The 13,907-nt window shown below is 38.0% G+C and overlaps 1 protein-coding gene across 1 annotated transcript in view; it reads right to left on the reverse strand.

Annotated features, from left to right (window-relative positions):
* ALG13 (ALG13 UDP-N-acetylglucosaminyltransferase subunit) overlaps positions 1 to 12,587 on the reverse strand; it is a 76,874-nt gene extending 64,287 nt beyond the window's left edge. The window contains 4 exon segments of the mRNA XM_060137284.1: positions 6,291 to 6,349; positions 10,125 to 10,263; positions 11,295 to 11,457; positions 12,429 to 12,587. Coding sequence (XP_059993267.1) covers positions 6,291 to 6,349; positions 10,125 to 10,263; positions 11,295 to 11,457; positions 12,429 to 12,509 — 442 coding nt within the window. The 5' untranslated portion in view covers positions 12,510 to 12,587.
* Between the last annotated feature and the right edge of the window lie 1,320 nt (positions 12,588 to 13,907).

The raw sequence follows: 13,907 nt of genomic DNA on the forward strand, positions 1-13,907 counted from the left end.
GATAACACTCCTTCATGTCGCAATCAATTATATGAGGTATATGCCGGGAATTTTTTTTTAACAGCATACATTGTCTGTGACAATGTGTGTATATGGTATAGTTGCAAATGTATAATTGTAAATGTATAAAAATGATGCTTCTGAGTTATGTTAATTTCTAAGAGACAATATGGTACCGTGAAAAGAATATTATGAACTTTGTTATGCCACTTTAATCTCTGCATCAGTTTCCTTATCTGTAAAATAAAGGAGATGGGCTGTATGATCTCTAAGCTCTTTCCGGTCTAAGGAACTGTGATTCTCTGTGATTCAGTGGTGGGTAACAGATTTGCCCTCCCTTTAGATGATCAAATTTGTGATCAACATTAACCATAAAAATAGCTTATAGGGGGATTAACATATCATCCTGGCAAATTGTGAGGCTGTGGCCCACATAAAAATGAATGATAAATCTTACCTTATCAAACGAAATAAACAGACCTACGTTTTTAAAGGTAACAAAATTTGTAACTATATGTGGTGATGGATGTTAACTAAACTTATTGTGGTAACCATTTTTCACTATATACATACATCAAATCATTATGATATACAAGTTAAACAATGTTACATGTCAATTATATCTCAACAAAGCTGAAAAAATTAACAATAGATACATGTATATAAGGACTTGTAACAACCTGCTGAAAAGGCAATTAGTATTTTTTTAAAAACATAATACTAAATCATTTAACTATTTTTAGTACCAAATAACATGGGGGTAATGGGGGAAATTGCTCTGCAACTCTACAGAACCTTTTTAAGGTCTTTCATTACTGAAAAATATAACGGTAAACTGTCTTTTTTTAAAACATGTTTTAACAGCACTCTGAAACTAGAACCTGTCACTTCCTTTCATGGTGAACATTTAAACAGAACTAGCAAAGCAAGGTTAATGAGGAAAAGAAATACAATGGTCCCAAAACAAAATTTGGCCAATACGGCCCTATTCAACCTCCTCAAGGAGACAATAAAGAAAAAGAACTGATTTCCCAGAGCAGTTATCCTTGCTCAGATATGCAAAACAGAAGAAACATTACCAAGAACCACTTGCTTTCATTTCCCTCTCTTCCCTACTTCCACCTGAAGCATTCTAACACAGATTAGAAAAAAAGGAAAACAGTATTCTTTAAAAATATATCATCTTGACACAGAAATACTGAAGGTTGCTTTCTGTTGTTTTTTTTAAGCTACTTGCAGTGTCCAATCTGTCTATAGACAGACAGGGGATTGAAGAAAGGGAGAATAAAGACCAGAACATTCTTTTCTTTGTTTTGATGCACTGAAAAGACTCGGGCACTTAAACCTCTAAGTAAACTTCAATTCTCTAACTACAACCCCAACTAGAGACTGAATATGAATTTAAATATGAAATTCAATGAAGATTTTGCCTTCTGTATCATTTAGGACAATATACTGTGAATTCTAGGAAAATATCTCTAAGCCTATTCCTACTTCTTAAAACAAAAACTCTAACCAAGAGAAAATGTCTTATTTCAACATTTTTTATTTTCAAATATGCCACACAATTGTTTTTATGTCTTAGAAATCACCTATGAGGAAAGCTGGTTTTACTAATTCACAAATGGAAAAACTGAAATCCAGAAAATTACTTAGGCTGAAAATTTAGGAATGGTTTTCACTCCTAAATTTGGGGAGTGTATTATCCACCCACTTCATACAGTAGTGGAAAAACCACCACCATGTTCTGGACAAAAGGGGAAATGAACAGTAACAAAGATGCAATATATGGCCTCTCACAGACATCATTCTAACAGTGACTATCAGTTCAGCAAATACTTTAGAAGCACACTTAACAGTAAATGAGTAAATTACAACACTGTATTGCTTTACCAGATAGCCCAATGTAATATATCCTAAAATAATTACTACAAACGAAAATAATTTTCATTTAGTTCCTTTTATCAATTAGAAACAGTACTACACAAGACATTATGGGTTATAGATACTGAGTTAAAGTATTAAGGTTAGTGTCAAAATGTGTTGTTTGGCATGTTTTAAACGAAGAGAAAAATTTATAATTTGTGTTGTATTATAAAAACTGGAAATTACTAAACTTAAATGTATTTAATCAGAGGGTTTAATTATAAAGGAGTCTAACAGTTACCATCAAATATTAATGAACAATGACCAAGGAATTACTGAAGTTGGCTTCCGTCTAGGGATTCTTAACCTGGGGCGGCCTCAAGGTACCTGTAAATTCCCTGAAATTCATAGCAAAATATGTATATGTGTGAGTAGAGAGAGAAGCAATAGTTTTAAGTATTTTGAAGGGTTTCATGACCCCCAAAAAGCTTAAGAACTACTGCCTCAGAAAGCAGGACTGTAGCCATCAAAATAAAATCATGACACTGGAATTCCCTGGCAGTCCAGTGGTTAAGACTCCGCACTTCCAACGCAGGGCACACAGGGAGGACATAAAAAAAGGAAAATTCATGACAGAGTGTCAATCATAATAGATAATTTCAGCCAGGATACAGTAAAAATTCATAAAGACAATAAGGATCTAGAAGTGAAATACTAAAATAGATGAGACATGATGGTATAAAAACCCCTCAAAATATTTTTTAAGAATCAATATCAATGTCAAGAAACATGTATTTTACTTTCCCGTTTGAAGCTAGATTGTTTTGCTCACCTTTTATCTAGCCACCAACAAAAATCATAAGAATTCAAAGAACTATACAAGACTGTGCTAGAATATTCATGTAAGGAATTAACCATTTAACAAGGAGTTAAGTGTGATTTGGTGGTTATCCTAAACCTTTCTCCATATAATCTTTTACTGGAAAACACTATAGCTACTGCTGTTTATAAACCTCTGATTTTTAACACCATGTTTGTCCGAAAATCCCCAACAGGTAACCGTTCTTTGACAGACCCTTAAATACCATTAGAACATTACATAGGATCAGCACTACTATGTTTTAGATGCCATTCCTATAGATGCTTGATCCTACAAACTTCACCATATAATGCGATGGTCACATCTTTCTCTTGAACAAGAGACATACTAGATATTTTGAAGTCAAGTCAAAGAGAGTAGGAAATGAATGTGTGCATGACAATGTTTCCTAGACCCAATACCTAACCAAGATGAGAAAAGAATACTAAGTTACAGAAGTGCGTTTATCATTTACGGATAACCAACTGTTTTTCAGGCAGAGGATACATGAATGTATAGTTCCTCCTCAACTATACTTAAGAGTTCCTCCAGAGCAGGAATCATGTCTTGAGTCCTGCTGATGTAAAAAGTAGATTCTTATCATGCACTTATGTTTTAAAAAAAAACTAAGAAAACAAATAAATGGGCTTGAGCCATTTAGGAAGTAAAGCTGAGAGTACCTGGTGACCAATCATATATAAAGGGTTGGAGCTGTAAGAATTAAAGCCTGGAAGACTGACTAAATGGTGACACCATTAACAGAGATAAGGATCTCAGAAGGATGAAAAGGAGAAATATGATTTTAGTTTGGGGCATATCAAGTTTAGGGTGCTTAAGAGAATTAACAGAGTGACATGACCTATAAGCAACTGGAAATACCATGCAGAAGCTCAAATCACAGTTGGGGGATGGATAGGGGAGTCAATAGTAGAAACCCTGGGAGTGATGAAAATACCAAGAAAAAAATATACAAGGAGGACCAAAAATAGAGCCCCAAACACAAACATTTACAGAGAAAACAAAAGAGCTGGTAAGTAAGTTGCAAACAGGTAAATGACTGGGAGTTTCTCCACAGGAGTTTTATGAGTAGTGATCAGTATGCTTTTAAATAGCAATGTAAAAACTGAAATAGGTTACATACCCATGGCTACCATACAATCTAAATTTTTTGGAATAGTCCCCTGATTTCAAATATACAGTCCTCCTGTCCCCATAAATGATGGAAACATACTGGAATTCAGTGTTCCAATTACAATTCCCAGACCATCTTTTGGATACTTCAGTAGCGTAACTCCTTTCCCCCCACCCCCACCCCCGCCCCGGGTACGCAGGCCTCTCACTGTTGTGGCCTCTCCCGTTGCGAAGCATAGGCTCCGGACGCACAGGCTCAGCGGCCATGGCTCACGGGCCCAGCCGCTCGGTGGCATGTGGGATCTTCCCGGACCGGGGCATGAACCCTTGTCCCCTGCATCGGCAGGTGGACTCTCAACCACTGTGCCACCAGGGAAGCCCAGTGTTAACTCCTTTTTCACATTATGCTCTGAACTCAGTTTCCTCATCTGCAAAATGCAACAACAGTAACTATTTCATAGAGTTATACTGTAAAGATTAAATGAGTTCATTTGTGTAAAATATTTCAAACAGTACATGATACACACTAAGCAGGCAAGGGTGTTAACTGTTACTGTTATTTTTCATTCCCCACTCCCCCATAAAAATACGGTACTAATTGTTCAGCAGAAAATTGATTACCACACAGCTATCAGGACCACCGTGTCCAAATCTTTCCCAAAAATACAATTTCAAGTAATCTGGCCATACATCCCATTTCTCAGACCACATGAAGATTTTTGGTCATCTCTGATAATTTCCTATTTTTAATAAATCACAGGGATTAAGTGCTTATACTATAATAAAGAACCAAGAAAAATATCTATATTACTGTTAGTCATTCCTGACATCCTTAGTCTTGGAAAATTTCCTCAAATTATCAAAGTGGTATACATTTTTATATTGCCCTTTGTGTCCACATGATTTGCCTTTAAAAGCATACAAAGCAGTGCTCTAATACAGGTTCTTGGTGTCTAGAATCACTTGATAATCCGACTATTTTTCAATGTTACAGAACTGTGCATCAAGTTCATCAGTTGTACTATCTTACCTAACACCAAATCCTACTCTTTCCTTCCAAATTATAAGCATGTAGTCATCTAAAATCCTTACTTCCCAAGCATACTATAACTTCACATCACTTTTCACCTACTCCAACATCAATCAACTTTCTATTACCTGTCCACCTTTGCACATACCAATGATGTGAATTTCTCAAACTACTAAACTTTCTCTTTCACTTCCTCATCCCTGGATATCTAAATACCTCTCAACAGAAAACTGCTACATAAACTGCATTGCACTTATACACTGATTTCAAACATCTGAAGCCCTGTCAGGTAATGAAACTAAACAAATTTTATTGGGTAAATATTTCAAATAGAATTTTGATTACCATGAATTTTTTCTTAAGGACCAATTAGAAATACCCTTCTAATTGGGCAATTAATTTATCCTCGCCTCTTTCCTCATCTGTAAAATGAATGGTTTGCACTAGGTATTTTTAAAATTCTCTACCAATTCCCAAAATCTACAATTCTTTGTCTTAAAGTCTTTATTTGTTCAATCTAGTATCAATGCTATACCGTGGCATTTTGCTAGATTCCAAAAACTCAGGAATCACCGGTTTCTAAGTCCCAGCTAAGGTTGCAATACAACAAAGGAAAACCCAATTTAGTGAACTGTGAAATTCCTTCTAAAATAATTAAACTTCTGAAAATGAAGAAAATCTCCCTTGGAAGGGATTAAAGTAACTAAAATAAATACTAGGCAAACAAATATAAAGAAACAAAAAGCTTACAACATATATTATGGTATGGTAGAAAGAGCACAGGACTGAGAGTCAAGAAGTTGCTTCTAGTGGCAGCTCTGCCAAAGGCTGTTATTTTAGACAAGTTGTAACCTCTGGCCTTCTTCCTCATCTGTGAAATGAAGGGATTGGACTACATGATCTTGAGGATTCCTGCCAAATCAAAATGGTTCTAAGATATCCTTTGATTTTTAAACCCCACAAGTGATATAAAAGTTTACAAAGGTATAGTCAAGAGATGTCACTACACACAACTGACACCACTGGCTTAAGCCTCTGCTAAATGAAATAATGGAATCTGGGTTATGTGCTCTTGTGGGAAAGAAGCAGAGGATTTGGGGCCCTATGCTGCTCTTTAGTTGTCTAATGTTTGAGTAGACCCTTTCATTTGTTTCTGATTCTCTATGGTTAATCCTTCATGACATAAGATAATTAAAGACTGAGTGATCAACATAAATTTTAAGCCACATTTTTTCTCAAACTAGAGAAACATATTTAAAAGAGAGGCCAGAAAAGTGAAATTCTCTCTATGGATTTGAATAGGGCCTTTCCTACAGCATTAGGTTAACATTAATATACAATTATGATTATGGTGCTATGAATTCTCAACTGTGTATATTACTCACTTTTTAGGTTATTCTCAGCAAAATTTAATCCAAGTTGGTATCCTCCTGCTACCCGGAGTACTTCTCAGCCACCACCTTCTACCATTAGTAAGAATTTATTTTAATATTAGCCTAAGTAAAACACAATCAGGAAAATAAATCTACAGAAACATTATATAATGCATCCCAAGTAAAATGTTTAGAATATTCAACATTTTGGGATAATGCAATCAAAAATGAATCTTTATAGTGAATGCTCTATTTTTATGGATGAATTATATCTAAACTTTCTACCAGAAAACTATCAATACTTATGGATAATCTAGTTTATTTTATAGATCTTGAAACCACTCACCATAATCAGAATTTCATAAAGTATCTATTTTGAGTTATGTGAATTTTAAAACCATATATTTAGGCCATTACACACATCAGATCATTTATTCATTTGTAAAACTAACTTTATAAGGGCATAAATTCCTCTATGATGCTACAGTAAATGTTTCCACACCACTGTGGGGGGGGTCCTTAAAAAATAACAGCAAGTCCTATTGGCACAAGTGCTTTTTGATTTACTCTTCTCAAACCAGTAAAGCTTTGACATTGGACAAGTTTATTTTTGTCACTTTCTATTCATATTTTACAGGAAAACAGTGAACACATCCACTCCACTCTATTCTTCACGATAACAGTAGTTTCTCGAAGTACAACAGATCAACTGACTTGATAGTTAATCTTTTTAAGGTAATTATTGAGCTTTTTATTTCACAGAACACAATCCATCATTTTTTTTTTTAATTTGGTTCCTTGGATTATGAAGCTAAAGATTCTGACTCAAATTTTTTTTACAAGTTTGTTACTGTTTCATTTTTTACTCTAATATCAAATTAACTACATTTGAGGTTTTTGTCAAAGTTTTCATATTTAATTCATTTTTTTCATGATTCCAAATCCATTTGGGATTCTAGAATAAAACGTGTGAATGCTCACTACATATTTCTTTTACTAAAACATGAAGAATAAGGAAAAATCTAATAAATTTGTGAAACTGCAATTAGAATCTGGACCCAAATGCTAACATTCACACCATAAAATTTTCTATACATTCTACAGATGTAGGACTTATTAATTTATATTATTCTACAAATATATACTCTATATTTAATTTGATTTAACCACATTCCATAAGTTGAATTTGAGGGGTGTTTTTAAAGCTTTGAGAGTTTAGTGTTTAGTTTGAGTGTTTAGTGTTTATTTTTGTAATCCAACAACTTTATCCAAAAATGCAGAAAATTTTTCTGGCTGGCCAGGAGGAAAACATTTCAGTGTTGAAAAGTCCATTGACTGTAACAGCCCAGGAAGCATGCTAAAACAAAAGAAGAAAAATATTAGGTAATATGGGAGAAAATTCCATAATTCAATGCTGCCCACTTGATGACTGAATCTAACTTCCAAGAATATTGTGATGGTTCTCAACCTGTATATGTGAATTTCAATGTATTTTAATATTATAGGTATACACAATAATAATAAAATAATACAAAGCGCATTACATGTCAATAGCAATTCAACATTTTATCTTTTACATCAACTGAAATATTTCAGAAATGTTATTTCATGAAAGATGTGGTCACATGGCTTTGGAACACTTCTCATGACTGGGCAGATATAACTTGAAGCAAACTCAATTTATGAAAACAGAATAAATGAAACCAAAAGTAACAGCTGCAAGACAAGAACAATAAGCTGGGGAGACTACTAGACCATGCATGAAGATTGTGAAATAATTTTTGCTAGTAATTTACTACCATAAATCCATATATAACTAAGCAACATACAATCGCTATGCACGTTGGAAATAAGGTTCAGACCCACAACATAAAACTATTACTTCAGAAATTTAATTAAACCAGCCACTTAAATTAGAACAGACAATCATCCAGCCTACATTTGGGGCAAATAAATGATATACCTAAAATAAAAATACAACTAATTATTGATTCTCCTTATGGCATCCACGTGTGCAACTTTCTTGAAACTAATACAAGAAAAAAAGAATTCTAAAACTGAAAAAAAAATAAATAAATTGGAGATTTGTACAGCTCCTTTTTCAGCCTGAGTAGAGAGTCAGGATGTGTCTATGAAATCAATGTTTTCCCCTTTTTAATGTACTAACATAAAAATCGAAGCTGATTTAATGTTTAGAATGAAAATACTCATCAAAAGTGTCTGGAAAAATTGACTTGCATAAACCAAGGAAGATGAACATTGATTCCTCTTCAAAAATGGTATTAACCCCTAACAATCTCAACTACCTAAGGACAGATATGCCCATTATCTGAAGCCCACATAATTCTGATTATCTAGCTTCTCCCGACTCACAATATTTTAAGAATCGCTTCTATATTACAAAGCCACCCTGACATTCCCTCTCCTCCATCATTATGTGGATTAGGACACCAACCATTGCTCCTGGAACAATCAATGAATCTGTCTCCTCTCAATGAGAATAGGAAACTTTGTCTGTTTTTGTTCACTGATGATGCCAAGTACCTAGAATAATGCCTGGCACACAGTATGTGCCCAATAAATAATGAATAAACAAGTATTTACTGAGTGCCTAAGACACAGACGCAGTAATATTAAAAGAAAAGCTTATGTTCTAACCAGTTTTTTCTAAGGTTTATTTTCAAATTAATTTCAATTTATTATAACATAAGAAATATGCATTTTGTAATACTTCTATGAGGTCTTTTCTTTTTAAAACATCAAATTAGGATAGCTTTTAAAGTCCAACAATTGGGAATTACTGACCTGACCCTTTGGCAAGCTTCTAGTGTCTGAAGAAAAATTAATAGAAAACCAGCAATTTTCTTCATCCTTCTATTGTGATGTTGATCAGTTCTTGCTGAATTCTAATATACTTCTAGAAAATAATACTCCTTACCATAAAGCAATTCCTCTGCTTAAAATACTCCCATGGCTTCTTATTAAACACAGAATAAAATCAGAACTCTTCTGTGAACGATCCCCACCCAGCTTCATCTTCATACTACATTCTCTCCCTTGCTTACTGTACTCCTGCCACACTAACCCTCTGTTCCTCAAACACACCAAACTCCAAGCTCATTCCCAACTTAGGGCCTTTGCAATTGCTGCTGTTCCTTCTGCCTCTACAGCTTCACATGAGTGGCTCTTCCTGGTTATTCAGGTCTCAGCTCAAATGTCATATACCCAGTTATGCCTTCCCCGACCATTCTAATTAGTCTTCACCCCAGCTATCACATCACCCTGCCCTATTTTCTTCATAACACATTTCACCATATGAAATTATCTCGACTGCTTATTTATGAACTGTTTACTGTCTATCTCCCACCACTAGAACATAAGCACCATGAAAGCAGGGACTTTATGTCATGTTTAGCACTGTTATCCACAGCACCAAAAACAATGCCTGCCATGTATTAGATATAGTTGAATGAATGAATGAGTAAATTTAATTTAGGGATTCCAGTGGATTTACTGAAGGCAAAACCTTAATTAAAAATAAGCAAATGCCTTCCTTAAATAATGAAAAATAATGAACACAAAAGTTTATATTCTCAGAGACCTGCACACCCAGATGAATACACACAGATACGTGCACACACACACATTCAGATATTCACATGCAATGAAATAAGCATAGACACTGAAAGAAATACAACACAGATATCACAAAGTAGAAGACAAATGATCAGGTTTTACAGGTGAGAAAATCAAAATGTTTGCTAAGTGGGAGAAGGTAAGAGATCAAAGATACAGGCGGGTTAGGCAGGTGGGTAAGAATAGCTAGGAAGGAATTAAGAGGTCAAATAATCAGTCTCTAGTATACCTGCAGGTACAGTAAAAGAGATGCCCGTCTTTGTGTAGCTGCTTTGCCAATTCCAGCTGATGATTGTTCATCAACTTTTCATTTATAACCACTATGAGTGGCTTTCTTTCTTCCAGAGTCTCCAAACAGCTTCCTGCACCTACAAAAATATACCAAATTTGTTAACACAGTTTAAAAAAAAGTTAGTGATTCACCAGGCCTTATAACTAGAACTCAAAAGATGAAAAATTTAGTTGGCAACACTACAAATCAAGCCTTTTAATTATACATCCAAAATGACAAAAAACAGTTATGAGTGGTCTCTAGTGTTACAAACCTGACTTGAAAAACACATTCTTTATCACTGCCAACAATATCAGTGCTTTGCAACTTGCCCTCTAGTAGTATGTCCTGGGCATGGGCCTTGAATCCAAATAAGATTCAGGTTCAACATACTGTACATGAAGCCATACTGCACTTCTATTCAAACACAAGTAAAAAAGCAAGCCTTCAGTAGTGACAAGCACCAATAAAGGAAAACTTTGACCACTCCTTATGAGTCTGCTTGTCAAAAGAGTCAAGGATAAATCTCCACAAACATGCATATATACAATATTTGGGTCAATTCAACTTTTAACTCTAAACTCATTTAGATAATTTAAATGGGAGCGAGGGGACTGCTAAGTGAGCAGACAAATCCTTTTTGGGTAGACGATACCAGCACCAGACTGTTATCTGCCTGCCGCTTACTGACTGGACAAATTACTTAACCTTTTAATAGAAATGTAAAAAATCTTCCAAAGCCAAATTCTCAATGACCAATCCGACCAATCAGATGGCTGAACGTTCCTGCAGACCTAAGCCCAGATACTAATTCCCACTGACAACTCTTGACACATGTCATTGGATAACTTATTTTGCTTGTGTTTAGGGTTTCTGTAAACCCTAAAGTTTACAGTTCTGTAAACTGTAAAGCTGGCCTTCAGTGATTGATTTCCCATTTTTCTATCACCCAGAATTACAAATTCTCTCCAATAATGTTCCCGACTGCTATATTGCAATCAGTATTTTATTCAAAATGGCTACCGGTGAGTTACCCTAGTGATTTTATTTTACATCAGAAAGGTTCGAGTTTCTGTTCTTATTTGTTGTCTATCAAAAACCAAACCGGACAGTTCTACGGCACTTTACCGGCGTGACTAATAACAAGATCTGCTTTCTGAAGGTCTTCTTTCAATGAATCCTTGTATCTGTAAACATCCAGAATAAATGACTCCGTACTGAATGGTTCAGGTACCACCTTTCCTCTACCTATTTGTAGGACAAGTCGGTTGTAACCGAGGCTCTGGATTATCTGAAACGGGAAAAAAGAAAAAGCGGGCCTTTTAAACAGGCTACTGTAAAAACAGTAATATCGACAACAAACCACCCAATCGGAGCACGAGCTGCCGAATAAATAGTCGAACCGGAGCCCGTTAGTTTTTCAAATGGCTCCTTTTCCCCCCGTCCCGGGCCCCGACTTGGCACCTCACTAGCCCTAAGGGACCTAAACGCCCCAGCTCATCCCGTCGTGACAGAAATGGCCCAGCAAGAACTTGGAGACCAACGCAAAGACTCTGAAAAAGGCGTCGCAAATTAGGGAGGGAGAGCAAGGAACAGCGTCGTCGTAGCACACGGCTGGGACTGCGCGAACCACGAGCCCTAAGGAAAGGGCGCGCTCGGGGGATGCCGCGCCGCGCGTGGACGCCGGCCGCGAGGGTGCCTGAGCCGGAAGTAAGGCACGGCGGCCTCGGCCCGAGCGCGGCGGGGCGGGGCGCCGAGCGGACCGGCCGGGTCGGGCAGGGCAGAGCCCGACGGAGCGCGTCGACCGCGCGGCCCCAAGGGGCCAGCGAGGCGGGCACAGGCACGGGACCGGGAGGCGGGCCGGAACCCCGGCTCGGAGAGGCGGAGCCGCTGGAAGGAGAGGCTAAGCCGGAAGAAAGGCGGAGGCGGAGAATCCGCGGAGAAAATCCGGGAGAAAGGAGGAACCGGAAAAAGGACGGGGAGGAGCGGCCCGGCAAGGCTATAGGAAACGGGAAGAGGAGGCGGAGGACCCCAAGCACCGGGGGAGCTGGAGGAAGGCCCAGTCAGGCGCGGGGAGGAGCCGGCTGATGGGCGGCGGCACCAGAGATTGAGCTGCCAGGGATTCTTCCCGAGTGCAACCGTCAGGCAAGGTTACCGAGGTTAGCGGTCAGGCTGGTGGCGGCGAGCGGCGAGCTCAGCGCGGGGAGCCCAGCCGCCGCTCGCCTGCCTCCCGCTTGCCTCCCGCTCGCCTTCCCCACTCACTTGCAAACTGTCGGGCGCCGACACACATGCAATAAGGTCGTCAAAGCTGGTGGTCCCTACAGTAACAAACACGCACTTCATCGCGCGTGACCCACAACCACGAATATCAAGGGCCGGACGTGACGTAGCGGACACCACGTGGACGCCGCAACGGCTCTAGGTGCGGGAGACGGAAGTCGGGCGTGGCCGCCAGGGGGCAGCAGCCACCTGAACTGGGTCGCCGGGGATGAGTTGGGAGCAAAGAATGCTCCTGGCCTATGTGCGGGGCGCTGTTGTAAGCCCTTTGCGTGTAGAAGCTCATGGGACCCTCACAGTTAAGGAGGTGGGCAATTGACAAATTTATTTTTTTCAAAAGTGGGGTTTAAAAAAATAATCATGAAGCCTCACACCCTTGTGTTTGCATCCTTGCTCGGGTACCACAGCTCTTTTAATGATATAGAAGTTTGGGATTCTTTAGCCAAGATACATTTGAGAGATGGTTTTACTTCAAGTCTGTTGAGGGCATCTGAAAAAAAAGTGCCTTTTAAAAATCGCTCATTAGCCTGGGCTCTTCTTCCAGCTGTGGTTCTCAAGAAACCAGAGCCCTACAGAGTCTTGGAAGCTGCAGAGAAACAGTAAGCTCCATTAGCAAGCATTGTGTGTAAAATAGAGGCTTTTTTTAAAACATCTTTATTGGAGTATAATTGCTTTACAATGGTGTGTCAGCCTCAGCCTTACAACAAAATAAATCAGTTATACATATGTTCCCATATCTCTTCCCTCCTGCGTCTCCCTCCCTCCCACCCTCCCTATCCCACCTCTCTAGGTGGACACAAAGCACCGAGCTGATCTCCCTGTGCTATGCGGCTGCTTCCCACTAGCTATTGATTTTACGTTTGGTAGTGTATGTATGTCCATGCCACTCTCTCACTTTGTCACAGTTTACCCTTCCCCCTCCCCATATCCTCAAGTCCATTCTCTAAGAAAAAAAAAAAGAGAGGCTTTAAGGCCTGAAGCCTACATCTCTGTCATTAAACCCATCCATTGAACCATTTAAAACGTAGAATTACCATAAATTTAAATTATAATAAAATGTAAAATTATACATTAGCATGAATAAATACCACATATATATTATACTTAGGCAATCAGGTACGGGAGAGGCGATTTCTCAAGACTCCTCTTCTTTGTCCTACCACCATTACTAAGATCATTGCCTGCTTTATCTCATTCTAATGTTTTCTGTATTTCCTACTTAAAATTTCAGTTTAGCTAATATGGATGTTTTGCTCTGCCTGGTTAAATACAGAAGGGAAGGTATGAGAAGAAACTCTTAACACGAGAAGGATTAAAGGTGAATTAAGCCTAGAACATGGGCTAAAAAAACCTATTAAGCCTATTTCTAACAAGACTGTTTCTCTAAATCTTGTAGCTTGAGTACATGTCTTTTTGAGGGGTGGTATGCTCTACCCCTTTCTTGATACCAAATTTCATGAATTA

The sequence above is a fragment of the Lagenorhynchus albirostris genome, chromosome X (genome assembly GCF_949774975.1).
Source record: "Lagenorhynchus albirostris chromosome X, mLagAlb1.1, whole genome shotgun sequence".
NCBI lineage: Eukaryota > Metazoa > Chordata > Mammalia > Artiodactyla > Delphinidae > Lagenorhynchus > Lagenorhynchus albirostris.